The sequence below is a fragment of the Macaca thibetana genome, chromosome 8 (assembly GCF_024542745.1).
Source record: "Macaca thibetana thibetana isolate TM-01 chromosome 8, ASM2454274v1, whole genome shotgun sequence".
Taxonomy (NCBI): domain Eukaryota; kingdom Metazoa; phylum Chordata; class Mammalia; order Primates; family Cercopithecidae; genus Macaca; species Macaca thibetana.
Genome location: NC_065585.1, coordinates 46,041,558 through 46,069,095, shown reverse-complemented (window position 1 = coordinate 46,069,095; position 27,538 = coordinate 46,041,558). Strand labels below are relative to the sequence as shown.

The following is a 27,538-nucleotide window of genomic DNA, read 5'->3' as shown; positions in this document are numbered from 1 at the left end:
TTATCCTCAAAAAAGGAATAAGAAGTTTTAGTTGCCAGATGATTTTCCCTCATGTTACTACTCCACCTATTTTCTCTTTGTAATGCCTATCTTCGTGAAAGTGCAGTTTATTTTTATTGACTCCACTGTAATTTCTCATTCACTCTGAGCTACTCATTTACTGCTCCCAATTCTCTCTTTCTGTGGGAACTGCTAAATCTCCTTTCTAATAGGTTAGTGGCAGCCTCCTCCTAATTACCAAATCCTGAAACAGGCCTACTAGAATGAGGATTGAGAATATCTCTATAGTTGTTAACATTACCCCATTTTTATTGAAAGATTTGTGCCTTTAACTTCTTCCATCTTAGATACTGTACACTCTGGCCTTATTTGACTAATCATCATTCTTTATATGTGCTACATATGTTGATACTGTTTTGCTTTTGCTTATGGTCCCTCCCTCCACACCTCAATTAGCCCCAGTCTAAACCTAAAACATTTCTACATTTGATTTTGAATGGCCTGATCTTTCTAGTTCTCCCAAACATAATGACTCTTTTTATGCTCCTTATTACTTAAAAACAAACAAAAGTATTGCTGTTGTAGAATTAGTTATATATGTGTTTGATAGATTCTGAAGTCCCTAAGGGCAGGATACAAAGATAAATATATCTAATTTATCCTTGTAAATCCAGCAATTGGCATGTAAGAGCATTACATAAATGTTGAATCAGGACAGAAAAAAGTATTCATTTGCAATTATAAATAAAGGGATAAATTTCAAAAATATGTATAATTTATTTGTTTCTGCTACTCATATTGAAACCCAGTTAAAACTTATACCTAACATGAATGATAATTTAGTATACATTGTTTAGTAGGATGGAGAGGATTATAAGGGTGATTAAGATTAATCATTAAAGATGACCAAGATAGCTTGGATTGAAAATAGTGTTTTAACATATAAACAACAAATAGGGGAAAAATTAAGAACCTTTTTATTTATTTTGCACTTACATAGAGATGGATGTTGTTTAAAGGCTTTCATTAAGTAATTTTTTCTTTTGCTAGAGCCATAAATAAGAATTCTTTGGAGACTGTCAAGTAGTTTGTTTTGACATCAGCTAAAGAAAGAAGAATTTATAGTTTTAAACTACTAGTTATTAATATTTTTAAATGCTGTTTGAGAATGCAAATTATGAAAATTGGTTATGTAGTTTTTAGAGCTAAAAATAAAATTATGTGGATCTTTCTCCTGTAGCTACCACAGACTGCATATATAAAATTTTTTTCTTAATTGTTGAATATGATTGATGGTTTTCTTTTTCTTTCTTTAAAATAAAAATAGGATGACCATGAAAGCTGTGGTTCTAATTCCACCAACCGTAGTACTACTGAGAACACAAAATCATCAATCAAACCACGGAGAATTCAGCAGGCTGCTCCTACAGATCCTGACTTACCACCAGGTAACTTCTAATGGGATCGATAAAATCAAACTTCAATTTTTGGCCGGGCATGGTGGCTCATGCCTGTAATCCCAGTGCTTTGGGAGGCCAAGGTGGGTGGATCACTTGAGGTCAGGAGTTCAAGACCAGCCTGGCCAACATGGTGAAACCATGTCTTTACTAAAAATACAAAAATTAGCCGGGCGTGGTGGCATGCACCTGTAATCTCAGCTACTCCGGAGGCTGAGACAGGAGAATCACTTGAACCCGGGAGGCGGGGGTTGTAGTGAGCCGAGATCGTGCCACTGCATTCCAGCCTGGGTGACAGAGTGAGACTCTGTCTCAAAAAAAAAAAATTGATCATTGTTTTAGTCCTTTGTAGAATATATATTTTTAGTATCATAAAACTTTTAAGCTGTATGTGCATGTGTACTTGTGCGTGACTTCTGAACAAATTGGGTCCAGAGCCTTCACAAATGGCTTTCATTCAAATTTTGATCCTCTTTTGCAGTAAGTTGTTCTTTGAGTTTCTTTCTTACAGTTTAAGCAAAAGACTAACAGTCTCTTTGTTCCCCTTGTGTCTTGATAACAAAGAAGAGACACTAGATTATTCTGAGTTTCTGGAAGCGCTAAAATTCACTAATGGAATCACAGAGTTTTGTAACTGAAACAGACCTTATATATCATCTCTTTTATTTCCTGAAGTTTTTATTTAGGTGGGACAGTAGTGGGTTGCATGAAACAGTTTCTTCGTAAACATTTAAAGAAAAAAACTGATCATCACATGTCAGCTCTGTGGCCAAGATGCATTGCTGCCTTTTTACAGTTAGGAGTTGTTTATCAGTCACTTTTGTTTTGATTTTATTTATTAGTGACTCCTATTTTTGTGAGATGTATTAGACATTGATATATAGTTGTTTTCTGTGCTGAAGTCTTATAAGCTTTCTGCTACTCTCATTACTTTTTGGCAGTCTTTTGGCACCATTTACTTGTAAAAGGCTAGAATTAGGTATATCATTTTATAGACCCCTTCCCTCAAATACATGTCCTAAGTTACATTTGAATTGAACACTGTTAACTAGTCTATAGTGACATGAGTACTGATGCTTTGTGTTCTTCAGAACTCTATTTAACAGGTCTTTGTTACCCGTCTGGCTTCTGGATGGATGAATTGTTATAAGCTGGGAAAGGTGTCAGAGGAAGATGTTTTACTTCTAAATGTTTCTATTTGTGCTTAGAGTTGTGTGATGGTTCCAGAATTTTAAAAACTTTTTCTTAATAACTCCTTGCGAAAAATCCTGAGAAATTAAATTAAATTATGAATTAAACTGTAAGTGTTCTTTTTAAACAGGCAATCCTTTTGTCCCTCCAAATTTATGATTACATATTTTCTGAAGAGTTGCTATAGCAGCTCGTGTATAGAAGCATTGGGGTCTCTCTCAATGTCCTGGCAAAGAATAATCAATTGTAGGTTTAATTGTTGGCTTGTTCTATATTTTGTTTTTCCTAAGAAAAAACAAAAAAATTAAAGCTGTTGTCAATTGTTGATTTCATAGTAACCTTCTATGGGGTAACCTGCATGTACTCAAAATAGGTCCCAGACTTTTAATGATTCTTTATTGTCTGTATTAGAATTTAGACTGTTATTCAGAATTGGGAGAATTGGCCTATTTTTATGGCACAAAACATGAAATCATCAATATAACATAAAACATTCTTTTTTTTTTTTCTTTTTTGAGACCCATTCTCACTCTGTGGCCCAAGCTGGAGTGCAGTGGTGTGATCTCAGCTCTCTGCAACCTCTGCCTCCCGGATTCAAGCGATTCTTCTGCATCAGCCTCCCAAGTAGCTGCACCACCATGCCCGGCTAATTTTTGTAGAGATGGCGTTTCACCATGTTGGCCAGGCTGGTCTTGAACTCCTGGCCTCACGTGATCCACCCGCCTAGGCTTCCCAAAGTGCTGGGATTACAGATGTGACCCACCACGCCCGTTCTAAAACATCCTGTTTTTAGTAGCATTTAACACAATTGTGTTCTACCTGAACTACTTGAGGTAGTTTTTAGATTAGCATGTGCTTTTCTACCTTTTACCTAACAGGAGGACTCATAGTCTCTTTTATGCTGACATAAATCACAGTTAAGAAGTAACTGAAGCTGTTGGCCAGTTACTGGGTGGCAGAGCAGCTAAACTTAATTTTGCCAAAAGTAAAAAAAAGGGATAATTTGAGAATCCAGTTGGATAATAGTAAATCATGTCATTATTTAAAGGTTAACTTGTATGGTTATTTGAGGAGTCTTTTCAGGCAACCTTATCCTTCTTGGGAATTATATTAATTACAGTTCTTTCATGGTAGAGATAAATTCCTGCTTTTGAAATTTTCTGGGGAGGTTATTTCTCCCAGCATCTGTGTTTACGGTTTTGCAGTTTGGGCATTTGTATAAATCCAGAGATGATTTTTGAGAAGTTTTTGTGTTGGCAATAGACAGTTGTTTTAATCTTTTGAAGAATAGGTAGTTCTCTATTAGGAAAAGAATGTAACATCCAGCATCCACTTGGCAATCTCTATTCTTGGCATCTAGAATAGTCTTTTTCAAACCAAGGATCCTGACCAGTTAGTTTATTGTTAAAACACTTTAGTGGGTCATGGCAAGCATTTAAAACTATATGGCATTGAATAGAAAGCCACATAGCATGTTTGCTTATATTAAAACTTAGTAATATTTCAAGAAAGTATATGAATGTATATGCTTGTGCTGCATTACAATGTAATATTTCTTACTGGGCGAAGGTTAAAAGAGTTTGGATCTGACTGATTTGAAGCAAACATTTTCTTTCAGTTAATGTTATATAGGCCAAGAACTTTACTGTTAATAACAGTTTATTAATATTGTCATTAATAACTTTATTAATAACAGCAAAGTTTTAAATTGTGGGCTTAGTACCTCCTGTAAGACATGCTGACAGTTTCTACTTACAGAGAGTTTAAGTGTATTGCATTCATTCATTCATTCATGCATGCATGCTTCTTCAGTGCCTTCTGCATTTTATTTCGGTGTAAAGTGAAACCACTTCTAAACTGGATACCTGGGTTACTCAGTTCTGTACTCTCTGAATTATATGCCCTTCACTTTTATTGAAGTACCTTATAAAAAGCTGCAGTTGGTGGGCTGTTTCTGCATGTCTCTAAAATGGCTTTAAAGGACATTTTAATTTTTGAAAAATTTAAGTTATTTTAATTTTTTAAAAAGTTTAAAGTCATTTAGTTTTTTTCATCATCTCTTAATTAACTGTTATTTTTTTCCAAGTAGTTACTCATTTAAAAAAAAAATCCCTACTTTTTTTGCCTGCTAGAGGAAGCTCAGAGACAAATTTTATGTTCCATTGTATAGCTTCAGCTGTCTTGGTATTGTCATATAATTATCTCTTTCCTTTTCCTTTCTCTTTTTCTCAGTGTGTGTGTGTGTCTGTGTGTGTGTGTGTGTGTGTGTGTATACAATGGTAAATCATTTTGTTATTTAACAGTTAAGTCATACGGTTATTTGAGGACTAATTTTTGGCAGCCATATCCTGCTTCGGAATCATATTACAGTTCTTTCATAGTAGAGATAATTTCTCTACCACATACTTTAATAGAAATATTTAGGGTATAGTTAAACTAAAATCCGTGTTGCCCACTGGGTGGGAAGATATGACTTGGGCTTTTTTTTTTTTTTTTTTTCCGAGATGAAGTCTCACTCTGTCGCACAGGCTAGAGTGCAGTGGCATGATCTTGGCTCACTGGAACCTCCCCTCACCAGGTTCATGAGATTCTCCCGAGTAGCTGGGATTCCAAGCATCTGCCACCATTCCCAGCTAAATTTTGTATTGTTATTAGAGACGGGGTTTCACCATGTTGACCAGACTGGTCTCAAACTCCTGACCTCAGGTGATCTGCCCATGTCGACCTCCCAAAGTGCTGGGATTACAAGTGTGAGCCACTGTTCCTGGCTGTGACTTAGTCATCTTTGATTGTCATCATCTAGCACAGGGGTTAGCAAACATTTTCTCTAAAGGGTCAGTCAGTAAATATTTTAGGCTTTGCAAGTGATATGTTCTGTCACAGCTGTCTCTTCTCATGTAGCATGAAACTAGCTATAGATGATTAATAAAATTATGAATGTGGCTGTGCTCCAATAAAACTTTATTTGTAAAACCAGATGGCACAGGCCTTCTTTAGCTGGCCCCTAATCTACAGCGACATCTGGTTCGTAATAGTCATTTACATGTCTGAACCATACAAAATCATGCAGAATTTTCCTCAGGCTTGCATAATTAGATTTATGGTCACTGAAATTTGGAATAAGAAGTTATCTCAAGTTATCTGGTGTAGTGGTCAGTCATTTCTAGGTCATAGATCATTGGAAATCTGTTAAAAAAAAAGTGCTACATGTGCACATTCAAAATTTGCTTATAACTTCACATACTTGCTGAAGTCTATCCATAGGCCCACTTAAGCCTTTGATCTAGCCTACTTTGTGAATAAGAAAATGAAAATTCAGATATTTTGGTGTACATGGAGAGACATTACTAAATTAATAGTCATTTACTTAGATTTTTCTATTTCCAATAGAAAATATTGAATATGAAATAGAGAACATAGTTTGTGTTTGTGTGTATGTGCTTAAATGCTCGCCATCTTGGCCTTTAGGGCTTGGTTTCTGAAAATACTGTTGAAGAGAGTTTAGTAATAGTTGGAAGATATGTTAAATAATTTAAGAATATTCCAACTGTTCAAGAACCTGAGTCAAAATTGATAGTTAATTGCTATAGGAGATACCACAAACATTTCCTATTTGCCTTTTTTTTTTTTTTAAAAACATAACAGTGACAAATTATACAGGTTACGGTAATGTTAGCTGGTAGACAAAGTAACCTCTAATTTTTAGCGGCTTATCACAATAGAGGTTTTATTTTTTTATGTACCGGTTCAAAGCAGTGTTCTACCAGGAATCCAAGCTTCATTCGTTCATTCATTCATTCATTCATTCATTCATTCATTCATTTATTTATTTGAGGTGGAGTCTTACTCTGTCACCCAGGCTGGAGTGCAGTGGTGTGATCTTGGCTCACTGCAACCTCTGCCTCCCAGGTTGAAGTGGTTCTCCTGCCTCAACCTCATGAGTAACTGGGACTACCAGTGTGTGTCACTGCTCCTGGCTAATTTTTGTATTTTTAGAAGAGATGGGGTTTCACCATGTTGGCCAGGCTGGTCTTGAACTCCTGACCTCAGGTGATCCGCCTGCCTCGGTCTCCCAAAGTGCTGGTATTACAGGTGTGAGCCACTGCGCCAAGCCCAAGCTACTTTTATCTTGAGACTCTGCTATCTTTTAGGCCAGACTTTGGATTCTGCTGCTTTCAGCCTTTTCAAGAAGAAAGAGTCTGGAGAAGACCTATCTGCTTCTTAATATCCCCAGGCTAGAAGTGATGCATATTCCTCTGAGGAAAACTATTTGCAGGGATATTACTTATGACTTAGAAGTTAAATCTCAGTAGCAATTCCACATACCTGAAGTGGGAGCACAAATTACTGATAGATAGCTGCTTCTCTGCCATACAGGTGTTCTTTCTTATTAATGTATCAATCCATTTTTACATGGATTATGCTTCAAACTATTACTTTGTGAATAACCTTTAAGATAGCTGATGTTTATATTTTATTACAGAAAATGTCATTAGAGAGCCTTTATTTCATTTAAATTTGACTGAATTTCAAAGTATTGCTTAGTGGAGACAGGCTGTTTATTTCCTTAAATGTGTATCATTATGTGAACAATATGCTAGAGCAGCTCATTGAAGGCTATTTTTGCCCTCAAAGAATTAACTGTTTAGGATAGGAGCCTTTTAAACTATCAACCACAGTACAAAGCCAAAGGAAGATGAGCTCTAATGAACCACAAATAATATCTTTTGGGCACTAAAAGGAGGGAGTTGTCATGTCCACGTGTGTATGGCTTCTGAACACACACATAAAACAGAGGCAAGACAGATCAAAAATGAAAGTATGGGAGATAATATAAGAGACAAATAGTAGTCAAAAATAAATCTGTATCTTTGTATGAAAATGAGGCAAAAATAAAAAAATTAAAGACAAAAGACATTAATGGAAATAGGTAATAAAGATACTAAATTATAATAAAAGATATAGTTCTCCAGAAAATACACGTTGACTTTGTATGTACCTAACAATCTGACTTTGAAAGGTCATAAATCAATCAGGAAAAAAAAATCTCCAAATTAGATCATTGGATATCAAAATTTTGTTTTAGCAGACACATGTAAACTCTGCACTAGGCACGTAAGACAGTATACATTTCTTTTGATGCACACATTGAGTATCTACAGATATTAACAAAGACTTCGTTGAAAAGGAAGTCTTGAGAAATTTCAAAGCATCAGTATCATGTATCATTCTCTCTGACCACAGTGTGATTAAATTAGAATATAATTATTGATGTGTTTGAATTTACACTTGCCATTTCATTTGTTGTTTTTCTTTGGTCACTCTGTTTTTTGTTTCTGTTTCCCATCTCATGCCTACTATTTACTTTTTCAGAGCCCTGAAGTAGCTGCTCCACACATTCTTTCCAGGTTTTATGGCTGCAGTCACTGGGAAAGACAGGGTAGAGTGCTTACTTTATCTTACCCAGAACTGAAATCGGTTAACGTGGTGTACAACCTTTTAGAGAGTCTTTTCTTCCTTTATACACACACATTCACACATATGCACACACACACAATTTTTGGTAGCCTAAATTTTTCATTTAATGTTATGCCAAAAGCATGTTTCCAGGCCATTTGTATTTTTTACATTGTTATTTCGGTCAGTGGCATACAATCCTGTTGTGTAACTCTTCTACAGTTTATTCAACCAGTCCTTTTTTTTTTTGTTTGATATTTAGGTTATTTGTTATTTTTAGTTTTGTAAAATGCTTTAGCAAACATATGTAGGTAAGTCTTTGCATACACCTCTGCTTATTTCTTTAGGAAAAATCCTTTCCAATTTATAGAGTCAAAATTTGCGAGCACTTTTAAGGTTTTTGGCATAAAATGGCTAAATTACTTGGTGAAAAGTTTGTAACAATACTTTATTCCAATCACATTTTTAGTCCAATGCTGTTTTTTATTATTAAAAAACATCTCTTAAACTTTTATAGGTGGAAAATGCTATCTCATACATTTTATTGCTAATTGGGATTTCCATTTTTTACCATTTTCTTTTTATCACTTTTTTTGTATAGGAAAGCTAACTTTTATACTTTGTTAGCTGACCAGTATTCAGTATTTTTTAGTCTCTTCTTTTGGAGCTTCTATATAAAAAGTACTGTCATCTTTGTGAAATGACTTTTTTCCCTCCTTTGCAATACTTATACACTAATTTCTCTTTTTTCCCTTTATTTCATTGTCTAGAACTTCTGTGACCATCTTAAATAATACAGTATCACCAACTCACGTCTGTTTTTTTTTTAGCTTCTACAGTAATTGCCCACAATTATTATCTAGTTACTAAATCTGATAAACATTTTTAATTCATATTTTATTGGGCCTGTCTATGACATTGACAATCAAGATTTTTTATTCTTGCCCTTTTAACAAACTTTTTATTTTGAAACAATTTCAGCATTTCATAAAAGACAAGAACATTCTAAAGAACTTATTTTCCCTTTAACCATTTGAGCATAAATTTCCTATCTGATGCTACATAATGCTTAAATAAATTTTACACCAAAAACTTGACTAAGATGTTTTTATGTACTGTAACCAAGTCATCAACCGTGGAATTTCTGATTATGAGCAACTTGGCTTCCCAGTGACCACATCAAGATGAATCAATTGCAGATGGTGTCTCTTTATAACCAAAAAATTTTGATACATGCCATTTAAGACTATCAGAGAAATAAATAACATATAATCTTTTTTCTCTAGGATTTCACAGTTTATCAGAGAAGATAACCAAACATATACACAAGCAAATGACTAATAGTAGCATAAGCCCAAGAAAAGTCATAGAGGCATTTCTCTTTAATGTTGAGGTATAGGATGGAGGACATTGGAGAAGACAATATAAGGCAGAGGAAAATTATACTGCACCTGAACAAGAAGTGTGAATGGACAAAAAGTATTCTAAAAAGGAGGAAGAACACGAGCAAAGTTAGTGAAAATTTAGTGTTTTCAACTGGTCCTGTGGACATAGATGTATGTTTGGAAGAAGGGGTTATATGAGGTATGGGGAGAGGTAGATAATAAGAATTTCTGGAGAAAGGTTAAGTAGCAGGCTGTTTTAGAGCCATCTAATATTACATCTTGTAAGGTCTCATCCTTAGTGTGACTTTCCATTTTCAGATGCTTGTGGAGTAGACCTGGATGATTATTATGTTATTGGAACAAATACAGTCCCAGGGAGTCTCTAAGTATGGAGTGATGAGAGCTATTAGATCTGCTTGACACTATCTTGTAGCTTGCATAGAAGCAAGTTACTTTGAGGGATTATAGAGACAGTGTGTCATTTATTCCACTAATAAGTTTCTGTTACTTATTTTGACATTGCATTTTTAATAAGGAAATAGAAATAGTCTTCTACAGAAGTAGTTCTTTCGATATTTGTTTCTTTTACTTTGGTGAATTGGCTTATTCGTCTCAATTTGTATGTCAGTTTTATAATACAAAATGGAAAGAAAAAAATATATATTATTTTGAGACAGAGTTTCACTCCCATCACCCAGGCTGGAGTGTGATGGTGCAACTTTGGCTCACCAAAACCTCCACCTCTGGTGCTCAAGCGATTCTGCTGCCTTAGCCTCCCGAGTAACTGGGACTAAAGGCACATGCCACCACACCCAGTTAATTTTTGTAGTTTTGTAGAGACGGGGTTTTACCATGTTGCCCAGGCTGGTCTTGAACCCCTGAGCTCAAACGATCTGCCTGCTTCAGTCTCCCAAAGCGCTGGGATTATAGGTGTGAGCCACCATGCCCAGCCAGAAAATATTTTTAAAAAGATGAACAATCCATCAGTAGTGTTCTATCAGTTAAAATACATATTTTATGTTTCTATTACTTTGCATTATATTTCTGTGCTATTTTTGATACTGTTTTAAAGATAATAAAAACTCGTGAACGCTTACGTGGTTTTTAAGAGTACTCTATTGGCTGGGCATGGTGGCTTATGTCTGCAATCCCAGTACTTTGGGAGGCTGAGGTGGGCGGATCACGAGGTCAGGAGTTCGAGACCAGCCTGGCCAATATGGTGAAACCCCATCTCTACTAAAAAAAATACAAAAATTAGCCTGACGTGGTGGCACGGGCCTGTAATCCTAGCTAGTCAGGAGACTGAGGAAGGAGAATCACTTGAACTCGGGAGGCGGAGGTTGCCATGAGCCGAGATCGTACCTTTGCACTCCAGCCTGGGCAATAGAGAGAGAGAGACTCCGTCTCAAAAAAACAAAACAAAACAGTTCCCTATTCATGACAGGTTTTTGAGAAATAGGGAAACCAATATTAGTCATGGTCACTTGACTTCTTGGAAACGTATTTATTTTTGAGAAGGAGCCTTGCTGTGTCGCCCAGGCTGGAGTGCAGCGGCGCGATCTCGACTCACTGCAGGCTCCGCCTTCTGGGTTCACGCCATCCTCCTGCCTCAGCCTCCTGAGTAGCTGGGACTACAGGCGCCCGACACCACACCTGTCTAATTTTTTTGTATTTTCGGTAGAGATGGGATTTCACCATGTTAGCCAGTATGGTCTCCATCTTTTGACCGCGTGATCCGCCCGCCTCGGCCTCCTAAAGTGCTGAGATTACAGGTGTGAGCCACCGCGCCCGGCCCTATTTTTATTTTTAAAAATCTGCGTTGAGTAGTAATAACATGGGGTTATGTACATTCTAAGGTTAAAATGTTGATACTTAAAATTTCTTTTGGAAGTCTCATTTGTTAAGAATTATTTTAGCATCTACTCATGAAATAGTAATTGTTACTTTAAATCTATTAATATTTTGAACATTAATTTTGTAGCATGTGATAATTGGCACTCTAAAAGCTGCTAATAGTTTCTATATAGGAGAAAAGCTCGAATCTAAGTTGTATTACATTTCTTTCCTATTTGCATCATTGGGAATGAATGAAGGAGTTGGGTTTTGCAAACATGTTATGGTTGAATAGATTTCAATAAGCTTTCTCCCAGCAGTCTTTAGTATAGGTGTTAACAATGTCAGTTGCTGACAGAAGTTGATTCTGTTTTGTCCAGTAACATTCTGGGTTAAAGAATACAACCATATGGTTATTTCATGAAATAGCTAAAATTTTAATTACCTTTTAAATAGTTTCCTTTAATAGTGGAAATGCATTACCTTTTAGTTAGCTTTTTACAGTGGAAAAGATTAATTTTTTTTTCTCCTGGCTTTTAAAATGCTTTTTATAAAGTGTTATTTATATTTTTAACTAAATTACTGAATAATGTATCCATGTACACACCTACGTGAGAAACGTAAGTGAGATTATGAAGTATTCCACAGTAGCATGAAATTAAAAGAAAAAATTTGGAGATTCTAAGCAAGCCATGAAGAAATAGAATGTTCATTAATTACTTTTAGTGTTTTGAGTTAACTAGTATTTCTGTTTCTTTTTCTTATTTCCCTGTGTTCTTATTCTACTTTCATACATTCTTCTTCCTTCCTTCCTTTTGTTTTTTCATTTTTCTGTCTTCTTCATGGTAGTATTTTAAAAATATTTCTTTAACTCTTCCTGTCTACATTTTCTTCATTCGTATTTTCCCCTCTACTCTATTTTAACATTAAATATTAGTAAGTGAATAGAGTTGAATTCATTATGATGGTCATGTTTCCTCTATCCCAGGCATAACTTTTAAATATTTTTATGGCTAAACTGGGAAGAGTTGATGGTAGCTGATTTAAAAAGAAGCTTAAGCTTAAAGAAGCCCATCTTTTAATATACTGTATAATCAGCATTTAGTAACATTGTTTCATTTTGGAAAATATTTACATAATACAATAAGCAAAAATCAAACAAAGTACTTGACGTATAGGATAATCATTGTATGGGATCTAGTATTATGTTATCAAAAATATATATGGTCTTTGTGGTTTCTCTTAGTGTGTGAATACTTCACTATGGAACTTCTTGATAATGACATTTGTTGGGCTGGATCTGCTACTTACTAACTGTGTCACTTTGGCAAGCCTTTTAACCTATCTGAACTTTAGTTTCTCTTTGGGAAATATGCTAAATAATACCCACCTTTCTCATGCATTAAGTTCAATAACATTTTAAGAAATAATTATTTACTGAGAGATTTGTGGCTAATTAAAATCTTTTTTTCTATTTTATAGGTTATGTGCAGAGTCTGATTAGACGAGTTGTAAATAATGTAAACATTGTGATAAATAATCTCATATTAAAATATGTTGAAGACGATATCGTTCTTTCAGTCAACATCACTTCTGCAGAATGTTACACAGTAGGTGAATTATGGGATCGTGCATTCATGGATATTTCTGGTGAGTAAATATCAAGAATACTGTATATTTTTCCATAATTGAAACAATTGCTTTAACTCTTAACCTTTCTTTGGGCCAACTGACTTGCTGGTAAATGTTATCAAATCTTCATGCCTCCAGTGTGGAAAAAGAATGCACATATACAAAATGTTGCATATGATTACAGGAGGTTAGGAGACACTCCAAACTCAGAAATCTATACTTGTGGGGTTTTTTTTTTTGTTTGTTTATTTTTGAGACAGGGTCTGGCTCTGTTGCCCAGGCTGGAGTGCAGTGGTGTGATCTCAACTCACTGCAACCTCTGCCTCCTAGGCTTAAGCAATCCTCTCACCTCAGTCTCTTGAGTAGCTGGGACTACAGGCACATGCTGCCATGCCTGGCTTTTTTTTTTTTTTTTTTTTTTGAGACAGAGTCTTGCTCTGTCACACAGGCTGGAGTGCAGTGGTGCGATCTCGGCTCACTGCAAGTTGCACCTCCCAGGTTCACACCATTCTCCTGCCTCAGCCTCCCGAGTAGCTGGGACTACAGGTGCCCACTACCATGCCTGACTAATTTTTTGTATTTTTAGTAGAGATGGGGTCTCACCGTGTTAGCCAGGATGGTCTCCATCTTTTGACCTTGTGATCCGCCTGCCTCGGCCTTCCGAAGTGCTGGGATTACAGGTGTGAGCCACCGCGCCTGGCCAAATTTTTGTGTTTTTTTGTAGTGACAAGGTTTTGCCACGTTGCCCAGGTTGGTCTTAAACTCCTGAGCTCTAGCAATTTGCCTGCCTTGGCCCCGCAAAGTGCTGAGATTACAGTTATGAGCCACCATGCATGGCCTGTACTTGTTTTTTAATACTTTTAATTTTCATTTTCTTACCTGCCACATGCTTGTTTCAAATGTGGTGTATAATACAATAATGCATTGCTTAACAACAGGGACGTATTCTGATAAATGCATCTTAGACGATTTTGTTGTTATGCAAACATCATAGAGTATACTTACACAAACCTAGATGGTATAGCCAGTACACACCTCAGGTATATGGTATAGGCTATTATTGCTCCTAGGCTGCAAACCTGTACAGCATGTTATTGTGCTGAGTACTGCAGGTAGTTGTAACACAGTGGTATTTGTGTATCTAAAAACAGAAAAGGTATAGTAAAAATATAGTATTATAATCTTATGGGACAACCATCATAGATATATGGTCTGTTGTTGACTTAGGTATTGTTACGCAGTACATGACTATATTTTATAGTGCCATGGGTTGTAGCAATAAAAGTTAAATGATACTTAGTTTGAATTGTTTATGTTTTTGAAAGGTGAAAGGCATCATGTTGCATTTACAAAGCTTGGTGAAGGCAAGGTAATATATCTGATTGATTTATGTTTTAGGCTTGTGTATTCCAAAGCACATTTGGAATTTCTTTCTTCTTTTCCTCCTCTCTCCCCCACCATCCCCCCTCCCCTCCCCCTTTCATCCTCCCTTCCCTCTCCTCGCTTCTCCCCTGCCCCCTCTCCTCTTCCCCTTTCCTTTTTGAGAAACAGTCTCATTCTGTTGCCCAGGCTGGAGTGCAGTGGTGTTATCTTGGCTCACTGCAGCTTCGACTTCCTGGGCTCAGGTAATCCTCCCATCTCAGCTTCCCAAGTAGCTGGGACCACAGGCGTGCACCACTATGCCTGGCTAATTTTTGCATTTTTTGTAGAGATGGGGTTTTGCCCTGTTGCCCAGGCTGGTCTCAAACTCCTGGACTCAAGTGATCCACCCGCCTCGGCCTCCCAAAGTGTTGGGATTACAGGTGTGAACCACCATGCCAGGCCTGGAATTTCTTGGTTGTCCTGAAGCCTCTTTTTATCTCTTTTTGATATTTAGTAATATATTCATTTATTCATCATAAATCCCAGTTAAAGGGTTAAAGCAAGGTGAAATTGAGTCTCAAGAGTGTTTAATTTGCCTGATTAAGGCATATAACTAGGAAGCAGTAGAACTGGAATATAGTTTTATTATTATGTGTTTTTTAAGCTTTAGTCTTCATATTTAACAAAAGGAGAATCCTGATGTTACAGCTTTGTTATGACATAAATAAGAGTGTAGGTAAGGCCCAAACATCATTTCTTATATATTGTTAATGCCTCCTTTGCATCTTCTATGGAAAGAAATATTTGATTAAAAGGCTGGAAGAAGCAGCTATGGAAAATAGAAAACAAATAGAACTGGACAATGTAGGATTGAATTAATGAGTTGACATTTTTGGTGAAGAAATTTTATTTTAATTAATTAACGTTTTTGACACAGAGTCTCGCTCTGTCACCCAGGCTGGGGTGCAGTGATGCAATCTTGGCTCACTGCAACTTCTGCCTCCCGGGTTCAAGCGATTCTCCTGCCTCAACCTCCCAAGTAGCTGGGACTTTAGGCGCCTGCCAGCATGCCTGTCCCCAAGTAGCTGGGACTCTAGGCGCCTGCCAGCATGCCTGGCTAATTTTTATATTTTTAGTAGAGATGGGGTTTCACCATGTTGGCCAGTCTGTTCTCGAATTCCTGACCTCAAGTGATCTGCCTGCCTCGGCCTCCCAGAATGCTGGGATTACAGGCGTGAGCCACCATGCCCAGCCAGAAATATAATTTTTAATGTAGAAGCAATGCCAATTTTACTTTTGGAAATTATCATGAATTAGAATTCTGGATCAGGAGTTGGAAGATCTTAGTTGGAATCTTCTCTCCACTATTGATTGATAGTGCAAACTTGGGTGAGTCATTTATAAAATGACTGCTTCTAACTTGCCAATGTATCTTCAGAAGCAAATATGATACCATATGAAAGCTCATGATGATGGTGGTGATAAAGACAGTGAAAATAGTATCTTCTGTTTATTTAGTACCAGGGCTAGTGTTATATATTTTGTATTAATTATCTTGTTTAACCCTTTAACTCTCTGAGGAAGAAACTATTATTTTCCCTTTTATTAGTTTTTTTTTAAAATAGTTTTTTTTAAGTGAAGCATAACATACAAAAAAGAAAGAGCATTAAGCAAAAACACATAACTGGCCAGGTGTGGTGGCTTACGCCTGTAATCCCAGCATTTTGGGAGGCTGAGGCAGGCGGATCACCTGAGGTCAGGAGTTTGAGACCCGCCTGGCCAGCATGGTAAAACACCATCTCTACTAAAAATACAAAAAAAATTTAGCTGGGCATGGTGGCAGGTGCCTGTAATCCTAGCTACTTGGGAGGCTGAGGCAGGAGAATCGCTTGAACCTGGGAAGTGGAGGCTGGGTGAGCCGAGATTGTGCCACTGCATTCTAGCCTTGGCGATAGAGCAAGACTCCATCTCAAACAAACAAACAAAAAAACTCAAAAACAAACAGAGAACCCACATAGCGAAATGACATACCATAAAATGAACATACTCATGTAACCACTACCAAGCTCAAGAAATTGAACAATCTCAGTACCCAGAAGTGCTTGTTGTACATATATTCACTTACTACTGCCCCTTCTTTCCCCAAAGCAACCACTTTCCTGACATCTGACACCATAGTAGGATTTTGACTCTTTAAATTTTTATTTGAATGGAACCATATGTATTTTTGGGCCTAGATTATTTTGCTCAATATTATGTAAGTGAAATTTATTCAGGTTTTTGTAACAATAGTTCATTTGTGTGTGTATATATCTGTTTCCTCTCCCTGCACAATCAGGTGAGGAAGGGTTGGGATTCTGCCTACACTGGTCTTTCCTGATGTATGGGGGATGGTGAGTTTGCAGGTCTGGTCCATGTTGTGAATAAAACATTTTTTTGCTCAGTGTACTATTGATATAGATTTAATTATGTCCAGTTTTGGCTATAATGAATAATGCTATAATGAACATTTTCATACATGTCCTTTGGTGGACATATACATATATTTCTGTTGGGTATATGCCTAGGAGTGAAATTACTGGGTCATACTGTAGGCCTATGTTAAGCTTCAGAGATAACTGACAAATAGTTTTTTCATAATAGTAATGCCATTTTTTTATACCAACAAGTAATGTATGAGGCTGTATTAAAATATTGCAGTTAAAATAAGAATTGTAATGTCTTTATGAGGGTAAAAAGACAAGCCACAGATGGAAGTGTATATTCTTGATACTTACAATTTGCAACATACTTATATCCACAATATATAACTTTTATAAATCAATAAGAAAAAAATAGCTCAATAGAAAAATGGACAGGAGACTTGAACAAACATGTAAAAAAGAGTATACCCCAAAGACCAATAAACATAATATGTTCAGTTGACACCAAATCAGATTGCACTAATTACTTGCCATAATGGATTAAAAAATAAAATATTTGGGCCATCTATCCTTTCTCCTTTAACTCATTCCTTCCCCTTACATATTTTTAAAATAATTTCCAAGACTTTTATTTCAATATAAAGGTCTTCAGAATATCTAATCTTTTCTACTATTAGAGGCAGAATCCTATCATCTCCCATATGGTTGACATTCAAGTTGTTCTAAAATACTGACATTGCCCATAATGCTGGAATGTACATCCTTTTCTATGTTTCCTCATTACATATTCAAGTTCTGTAAATTATGATCAGGAAAAGAATAACTGAGTATGTAAACATTCAGTTATGTTTTATATTGCTGAATTGTTCTCTGAAATGGTTAAATCAATTTATTACCATCCATACTATATGTGAGAATTAATATTTCTTTTTTTTCCTTTCCAAGTTATATTTTAGGTTCAGGGGGTACATGTGCAGGTCTGTTACTTGGGTAAATTGCATGTTGCGTGCATTTGGTATACAGATTATTTTGTCGTTCAAGTAATGAGCATAGTACCTAATGGTTAATCTTTTGATTCTTACCTTCCTCCCACCCTCCACCCTCAGGTAGGCCTTGGTATTTATTGTTCCCTTCTTTGTGTCCATGTATACTCGGTGCTTAGCTCCCACTTATAATTGAGAACATGCGGTGTTTGTTTTTCGGTTCCTGCATTAATTTGCTTAGGATAATGCCCTCCAGCTCTATCCATATTGCTGCAAAGGACATGATTTCATCTTTTTTTATGTCTATGTAGTATTCCATGGTGTATATGTCTTGTATTTTCTTTATCTAGTCCACTGTTGGGCATCTAGGTTGATTCCATGTCTTTGCTATTGTGTATAGTGCTGCAATGAACATACACATGCGTGTGTCTTTGTGGTAGAAAAGATGTATATTCAAAAGCATGTTGCCTATGCTCTTGAGGTCTTAGTCATAAATTCTTTGCCTAGACCAATGTCAGGTCTTACATTTAAGTCTTTTATCTATCTCAAGTTGATTTTTGTAGTGAGAGATAAGGGTCTAGGTTTGTTCTGCATATAGATATCCCGTTTTCCCAGCACCATTTATTGAAGAGACTGTTCTTTTCCTCAGTGTGTTTTCTTGGCCCCTATGTAGAAAATCAGTTGGCTGTAAATGCTTGGATTTATTTCTGGGTTTTTAAATTTTATTCCACTGGGCTATGTGTCTTTTTTTGTGCCAGTACCATGCTGTTTTGGTTATTATTGCTTTTAGTAAATTTTAAAGTCAGGGAGTATGATGCCTCCAGCTGTGTTCTTTTTGCTTGGGGTTGCTTTGAGTATTTAGGGTCTTTGTGGTTCCATACATATTTTAGGATTGTTTTTTCTTATGTCTGTGAAAGTGTCATTGGTATTTTGATAGGGATTGCATTGATTTCATAGATTGCTTTGGATAGTATGGAAATGATTTTGGAAGAATTCCCTCCACTTCAATTTTTTGGAATAGTTTGTGAATATTGGTATGAGTTCTTTAAATGTTTGGTAGAATATGACAGTGAATCCAAAGGTCTTAGGCTTTTCTTTGATTGCTTTCTCCAGGTTTGGGAAGTTTTCTCTATTTCTTTGAATAAGTTTCCTACCTTTTTTTTAAAAATAGTATTCTTATATGTTGTATTTTAGGTTTGCTGTTTTCAATCAATACTATGCTTTTAATGTTTCTATATATTGGCGTATATAGTTGAAGAGCCCTAATTTCAGTGATGAATAATATTTTACTGATTAAATTGTAGCATATTTTTAAAGTAAGTACCAGAAACTATAATTCATTTTGTAAGTTTTTGAAATATAGTTGCTGTTATATTTCATGTTTAAAAAAAATTTTTTTTAAACAGTAATTTCCTTTTTTCACTGAATAGTAATTGTCTGGGGTATCCTTGAAATATGAATACTTAAATTTTTTTTTTTTTTTAGAGAGAGTCTTATTCTGTTGTCCAGGCTGGAGTGCAGTGGCATGATCTTGGCTCACTGCAAGCTCTACCCCCTGGGTTCAAGTCATTCTTGTGCCTCAGTCTCCTGAGTAGCTGTGATTTTCTGCATTTGCCACCACACCCAGCTAATTGTTGTATTTGTAGTAGAGATGGGGTTTCACCACTTTGCCCAGGCTGATTTTGAACTCCTGGCCTCAAGCAATCTGCCTCCACTTCCCAAAGTGCTGGGATTATAGGCGTGGACCATCATGCCTGGACTGAATAGCTTACGTTCTTATAGCACAGTAGATGAGAACATGAGCTCTGCAGTACGGTTGCCAGAGTTTGAATTACAGCTCTAATCTTTATAAACTGTATAACAGTAGACAAACTATTACCACTGTGCCTCAGTTTTCACATTTTTTAACAGGATCTTATAAATATTGTCAGATAAGAGATGTAAAAGACTTAGTGTAGTATCTGAGTAATAGCAAATACTCAGAAAATGATAATTGTTATCATAAAGAGAGGGAAGGAAACACCTACAGGATATCTTATGTTTTTTTTTCTCATTTCTAGTCCTACTATTGTAATTTCTTAATTTGTGTACACATATAATATTAGTAACTAAATCATTATTCATGTAATATGTACATTTGAAATATGGTAGTCATATTTTTTTCAAGTAACAGACAACTTTGAAATTTATCTGCAAATAATACTATTTAGACACATCTTCTTTAATTTCTACTTTTTAAAAACTTAAAAAATAAAATGTTGAATTAATTAGAAGTTACCAGGATATACTCAGAAATAGTGTTGTAACCCGAACTAAAACACATTTTATTGTTTTTTAAATTCCCATGGCTAACTTAAAATCACTGGGCAAGTAGATTTGGGCCTGATATTTACCTAGGAATTGCTTATCAGTTAAGAAATAAATTATTGATTTGCTAAAGGCTTCATTTCATACTTTTATACTTTACCATCAACTGTTTTATTTTTATTCCTTTGAAAATATACTCTAGACTGTTATTGGTGATTTCTTTATTAATGTGGTATTTTCCACTAGACCTTTCTGTCATAATATAAGTGTTTTTTATCTTCTCTCTCCAATATGGTAGCCACTAGCCACATGTGGCTGTTGAGCACTTGAAATATAGCTAGTGCAACCAAGGACCTGAATTTTTATTTTTATATAATTTTAATTTTAAATAGCCACATATGGCTGGTGGCTACCATATTGGATAGTGCAAGTTTAGAGTAGCAGTGAGTTTTTTAATATAAAATGAATGTTAAGTGAATGACTTCTTCAAAAAATTATCTTTAGTATGGATTCTTAAGAATTTTATTATCTCATTGTGTAAGAGAACTGTAGTGAAATTTTTCATAACTAAAAAAATTTGTAGTTAATGTGTCATGCAGATTGGGGGTAAGCTAATTAGGTCTCTGATTCTTTACGTATAAAATGGGGAGAATTGTGCCTATTTCATAAAGTTGTTGGAAGATTTAAATTGTATAATAAAATGAAAAGTTCATTGCATGTGGTCTGGCATTATGTATTAAACGCTCCATGAATCTTATTTTCTGTTATTAGTTTTATTACTATTTATACTAATAAATAATGGTTGCCTTTCCCTTGCTCATTTTCCTTTTTACTTAAAATGTTTTCTTTCCTTTTTAGCAACTGATTTGGTGCTGAGAAAGGTTATCAATTTTTCTGACTGTACAGTTTGTCTTGATAAACGGAATGCCAGTGGTAAAATAGAATTTTACCAGGATCCTTTATTGTACAAATGTTCCTTCAGAACTCGTCTTCATTTTACATATGATAACCTAAATTCCAAGATGCCATCTGTTATTAAAGTAGGTATCTCTTTTTTTTGTAGTTAAGTTGCATGTCTTTATTTTGTTTATTGACTCTTGCGGATGATAATCATTATTAACAAATGAGGAAATTAACCTTATAAATATGTATGCCATTTGTTTTTATAAAAATTTTATTTCTGTTTATGATTTTTATGTTGTATTTATACATTTCTGTATGATATATTCTAGTAGAGTTTAGAGACAACTTTTCTCTGTAATTTTATTTTTTTAGTTTGTCCAGCTGTTTATTAGTGTTTCTCTCTTCAAGTAGATAGAGGAAATAATATTAAAGGGTATATTTATACCCACAATGGACTGCATATCAGTATTCTGTATTTCAGTTCTTATAATCTGTTCAGCATGATCTGCTATCTATACTTTTTCTTCTCTTTACTAGGTGACTTTGTAAAGCTTGATATACTAACCCAATATTTTAGTTTATTGGTTCAAGAAGTTTTAGCTTTTGATTTATGATTTTTAAAATGTAATTAAAATCTTAGGGAGTTATTCAGGACATGTCTTTTTATTTTTTGTTTCCATTTTTATTTAAGATTAAGGGATTTGTTATAAGGATATATTGTATGATGCTTAGGTTTGGGCTCCCATTGATACCATCACCCAGATAGTGAACATAGTACCCAATAGGAAGTTTTTCAGCGCTTATTCTCTCTCCCTCCTTCCTTCCTTTTAGAGTCCACACTGTCTGTTGTTCCCATCTTTATGTCCATGTATACCAAAGATTTAGCTTCCATTTCTAAGTGAGCACAGGACATGTCTTTTGATACCTGTGAAAATTTTCTCTCCAATGTAGTGTATGTTTTCAATGTATGTGGTTAGTATCTAAGCATAAATATTGTTGTCTTATTTAAGTTTTCTGAATATTGTTTGTCTTCCTATCACTGTATCTTGGAAAAAGAATTCGGTGACTTCTGATCCGTTAACTAGGTTTTAATGTGGAATAAATGTTTATTGTTGAAATACTTGCCACTGACTGTCAAAGTTCTGTGATGGAAGGGCTGGACTTAGGTGTCTGAACACTGGTATTGACTACTGTTTCTGTTTGGGTATGGTTGTATAAAAACTAGGTTTGTTTTTGTTACATTATATTTTATTTAAAATATAATTTTTTCTATTTTATGTAGCCTTACTGTACTTAATATGTAAAATCTACATTTTTTTTCTTGGTAGTGCTCAGTCACCTGTGTTTTACTTTTTTCCACACAGTGTATAATGCATATTGGTTTGTTTATATTCTGTTACTTTTTCCTTCTATATTTGAATTAGCTTCTTTGGCAAAGATAAACATGGAAAAGAATTAACTTAGTAATATTGATGGCTCTATCTCAGGGAAATGGGCTTACTTTCTTTAGCCTTGGGTTTTCTAGTAAAGTTGGGGAATGTGAAGGTAAATTCAAGATACATTGAAAGCAAGTAATGGATATATGTACGTTTACTATATAAAATACTCTTTTTGATCATTAGTGCATATGTAATGGTCTGTTCTGGGATGTGGTTATATTAGAGGAAGATAAAAATAGATGAGAAAAAACTTAGTGTTGGCATATAAGTAAGTTTGTGTTCTCACAACTGATTAGCCATGACATTTCACTGAAAAAGTCCCTTAACATAAATAAACGTGTATAATAGTTGCCAAATATGTGATATCAATGTTTTATGCTCAACTGAAATCAATTTTTGAGGTTTTATTTCTTTTTTTCTTTTCTCTCTCTTTTTAATTCCCTCCTTTCTCCCTCCCTTCTCCTCCCTTTCTCTCCCCTCCCCTCTGCTCTCTCTCCTTTTTCCTCTTTCCTTTTTTCTTTACCTTCGAGGCTCCCTGTCACCCAGGCTGGAGTGCAGTGGCACAATCATACTTCACTGTAACCTTGAACTCCTGGGCTCAAGCGATCCTTCTGCCTCACGCTCTCAAGTAGCTAGAACTACAGGCGCATGTCTCTATCCCTGGCTCATTTTAAATTGTTTTTTGTAGAGACGGAGTCTCACTCTGCAGCTCAGGCTGGTCTTGAACCTCCTAGCTTCAAGTAATTCTCCTGTCTACGCCTCCCAAAGTGCTGGGAATCCTGGCATGAACCACCATGCCCGCCTGAGTTTTTTGTTAATACTATTGTAATGTTGAGATTTGCCATTTTGGGTTAGACCCATCATCCTTCCAATTCCTAATCCTAGGGAATATGTATTAAATAGATATGGTCGACCTCATTAATTACCTCACAAACAGAGGTTTCTCAAAATGTTCCGGATATTCTATTTCTTTTCTTTCTTTTCTTTTTTTTTTTTTTTTGAGACAGAGTCTTGTTCTTGTTGCCCAGGCTGGAGTGCAATGGCATGATCTCAGCTCACTGCAACCTCTGCCTCCTGGGTTCAAACAATTCTCCTGCCTCAGTCTCCCGAGTAGCTGGGATTACAGGTGCCGTCCACCAGGCCTGGCTAATTTTTGTATTTTTAGTAGAGACAGGGTTTTGCCCTGTTGATCAGGCTGGTCTCGAGCTCCTGACCTCATGCGTGATCCCCCTGGCTCGGCCTCCCAAAGTGCTGGGATTACAGGCATGAATCACCGTGCCTGGCCCCTCTGTTTCTTTTCAAATCTTTCATGTATGTTTATTTTGAATGCATTTATATTTTGGGTTGGCTTTTTATAATTTTCCATTTTTTTGTGTGAAATAAATATGTTCTGGTGATTATGACGTTTATGAGATACAGATCCTATGGGTACGTAATTTATTTAACGTTTCTCCTGTTTTTAGAAATTTACTTTGCAGTTTCTCAGAGCAGTGAAATTCTGTGCATAGATCTTTGACCACATTTCCTGAGTAATTCCTTAGGAAAGATTTGTATAATTGCAAATATCTTTTTTTTAAGACCTGTGATCTGTGTTGCCAAATTGTTTCCAGAAAGATTTAGCCAGGTTATACTCCCATGAACATTAGGGGGAGTGCCTACATCATACTCTTGTTATCCTTAAATATGATGATATTTTAAAAATTGCCAACTTGTTGAACAACAAATGATATGTAATTTAATTGCTGTTTATTACTGAAGTTAGATTTTTGAAAACACATTCACTGGTCATTTGTTCTTTGTATTCTCAGTTCGGGTTCTTTATCCATTTTCCTATTGAGTATTAATCTTACTCGTTTTAAGGAGTTTTTAAAAAGACACTTAAGACAGATTCTTTGTTGTTGGTTTTGCTGACTGCTTATCTCCAGTGCTATTGGTGCAACACAAGATTTAAAAGAATATGGCAGAGAAATTTCAAATTAAGGAAACTTTAGCAGATGTGCATACTCCTTTCCTGCTCACCTCCCCCATTCATTCCCCATTTTCTTACCTCTTCATTGTTTATTCAGTGTATGATTATTAGGTCAGTTTTTAAAAACTTGTGCTTATATTTGAAATATGGTATTTCACAGTCCCCCCATACAGTTTTTTCCCCCTTAACATGAACTTTTTTATGTGCTTTAAGCCCTAAAAATACGATGATTGCCATTACTACTACTTCATCTTTCATAGACACTCAAATACATTAGTCAAAATAAACCTTCTAAGAGAGTGGACTTTATGGCTTAATTGGTTTTACTCCATATTTCGATAACAGCAGGAAACCATTACACCGAAGCTGTGTTTATATTCCATTGATGTCTCTTTCTTTAAGGAGAACTTTGATTGCTGTATATCCTATTTGCTAGTAGTTAATCTTATTTCTTTGTTATAATTGTTTCATTTTATCAGTTGAATAAATTTTATGTCATTTAAATCTTTACAATTTGAAAAACTTTTGTTATTTAAATCTTATTTAAAATTTGAAAAACGTTTTTCAACATACATTTCACTTGTTTTTCCATATTTGACAAAAATTTTTATTATTTACATACTTTCATAGTTGTAATATTAGTCTTTTCCCCAGTTAACACATGGTTTTAGATGTATGTATTATTTATGGTTAATAAACCTGGAAAGAATGATTAGAGTTTCACTAAAATGACATAAAATTTTTATTATTCTTGGTTTTGACAGATTGTTCTGTTTTTTGGGGGTAGTACTGTTATTCTCTTAATGTTATAGAGTAGCTATTTGGTTACATAACTAACTTTGTTTCTGGAACAGTAATCTGGAAATCTAATGTGATTATACCTTCTCACTATTAATTCTATTTGTATGTACATCATTTGGTTTAATATAGTTTCTAGCTAATGTGTATTGATCATCATAGCAAAATCTACTTAATTCCTAAGATCTTAGAGTATCGTTTTAAGTATTAAAATGTTTGGAGCATTTCTTATGTGTTAGGCCATTTGAAGACTTTAAAACATTTCTTTACGTAAAAGGTACTCTTTTTAAACATGCGTTTGTTGGTGTTTTTGTCTTTTTCAAAATGCAGATTCATACTTTAGTAGAAAGTTTGAAACTTTCTATCACAGATCAACAACTGCCTATGTTTATTCGTATAATGCAACTTGGAATTGCTCTTTACTACGGAGAAATAGGCAGTTTTAAAGAAGGTGAAATAGAGGACCCTACTTGTCATAATAAAGATATGCTAGGAAACATTACAGGTAACTAATGTAAAACTTTATTAAACAAAAACTTTAAGACTATTCTTACATTTTACGATTGAGAAACTTTAAAAAATGTATTAGATTGAGTTTTACTGTATTCTAATGAGATGGGCTGATTGTTTTTTGGTTGTTTTACACTATTTTAATTTTTTTGTTTTGTTTTGAGACGGAGACTAGTTTCGTTGCCTGGGCTGCAGTGCCGTGGTGCAATCATGGCTCACTGCAACCTCTGCCTCTCAGGTTCAGGCAGTTCTCTTGCCTCAGCCTCCCAAGTAGCTGGAATTACAGACATGCACCACCACGCCTGCCTCATTTTTGTATTTTTTTAGTAGAGATGGGGTTTCACCATATTGGCCAGGCTGGTCTCAAACTCCTGACCTTGTGATCTGCCCGCCTTGGCCTCCTGAAATGCTGGATACGAGCCACTGCACCCAGCCTACACTATTTAATTTTATCTACATGCTGGATAACATTCTGACTTTTTCCTGTATGCTAAAAATAACTTATATATTTCTAATAAATATAAGTGTTCAGAATGTACTACTTATTTATTTATGAATGAGACAGGGTTTTGCTCTGGCACCCAGGCTGGAGTGCAGTGGCATGATCATGGGTCACTGCAACCTCGACCTCCCAGGCTCAGGTGATCCTTCTACCACAGCCTTCCTAGTAGTTAGGGCTGCAGGCACGCGCCACCATGCCTGACTAATTTTTGCATTTTTTGTAGAGACAGGTTTTGCTGTATTGCCCGGGGTGGTCTCAAACTCCTAGGCGTAAGTGATCTGCCCACCTCAGCATCACAAAGTGCTGGGATTACAGGCATGAGCCACCATGCTTGACTCGGGATATACATTTGATAAAAGTTGAAGTAGTATAACCTCAAAATTTCCTAGTACATAATAGTATTGGTAATTTTTCTGCAAAACTTCACTTAAGCAAAATTGAATTATTTTAGTGCTGTTAATTAATGAAATGTAAACTTCATTGAAGGATATGTAATGTGGGAAAATACAGAGATCATTTTGATGTATTTCTTTCCCTTAGAATTTTAAGATAAAATGGGACAGATAGATGTGTCAGTAGTTAGTTAAGTATGATGTATGGTAGAATGGCAGAAAGTTTGATAAATATCATGAATGATCTGATGTAGAAAGATGAAAGGAATGACTGATTTCAACTTGGTATTGGGCCTGAGACTCAGAAAGTTTTAAGATGATTAATTTCCATAGATAAGGCCCTAAGAGAAGGGCATTTAAAACTTAGGAGCAAATAAACCAATTAAAAATGGGCAAAGAGACATTTCTCCAAAGAAGATAAACAAATAGCAAACAAGCAAATCAAAACCTCAATGACATACCACTTCACAGGTACTAGATGACTATAATAAAAAAAAATACAAAATAACAGGTATTGGTGAGGATGTGGAGAAATTGAAACTCATATAAGTTGTTGTTGGGAGTGTAAAATGGTATATAGTTGCTTTGGAAAACAATATGGCAGTTCTTCAAAACGTTAAATATAGAGTTACCATATTGACCCAGCAATTCCATTCCTACGTATATATCAAGAGAATTGATAACATATGTCCATGTAAAAACTTATATATGAAATGTTCATGGTAACATGTTCATAGTAGCCAAAAACTGGACACAGTTGAAATGTCTATCAACTGATGAATGATCAAATTATGGTATATTCATACATTGGAGTATTATTTAGCTATACAAAAAAATGAAATACTGATATAGGCTTCAGCATGGATGAACCTTGAAAGCATTATCTTAAGTGAAAGCAGCCAGTCAAAAGATAACACATGTGCTATGATTCCATTAGAAATGTTCAGAATAGGCAGTTCTGTAGAGGCAGGAAGTAGATTAGTAAGCAGGATTTG

At 35.4% G+C, this 27,538-nt stretch overlaps 1 protein-coding gene across 9 annotated transcripts in view; it reads left to right on the top strand.

Moving 5' to 3' along the window:
* The window catches only part of VPS13B (vacuolar protein sorting 13 homolog B), an 859,202-nt gene that overhangs the window by 70,371 nt on the left and 761,293 nt on the right, over window positions 1-27,538 (top strand). For 8 of the 9 annotated variants that reach the window (XR_007728201.1, XM_050801187.1, XM_050801183.1 and 5 more), the window contains exons 4-7: window positions 1,328-1,448; window positions 12,806-12,973; window positions 20,889-21,070; window positions 25,470-25,644. Coding sequence is in view for 7 of the 9 variants with exons in the window: in XM_050801187.1 (XP_050657144.1) it covers window positions 1,328-1,448; window positions 12,806-12,973; window positions 20,889-21,070; window positions 25,470-25,644 (646 nt within the window). In the remaining 2 variants the exon portion in view is untranslated. Of the gene's footprint in view, window positions 1-1,327; window positions 1,449-12,805; window positions 12,974-20,888; window positions 21,071-25,469; window positions 25,645-27,538 lie in introns of those variants that run through there. The other variant, XM_050801190.1, reaches the window with a different exon arrangement.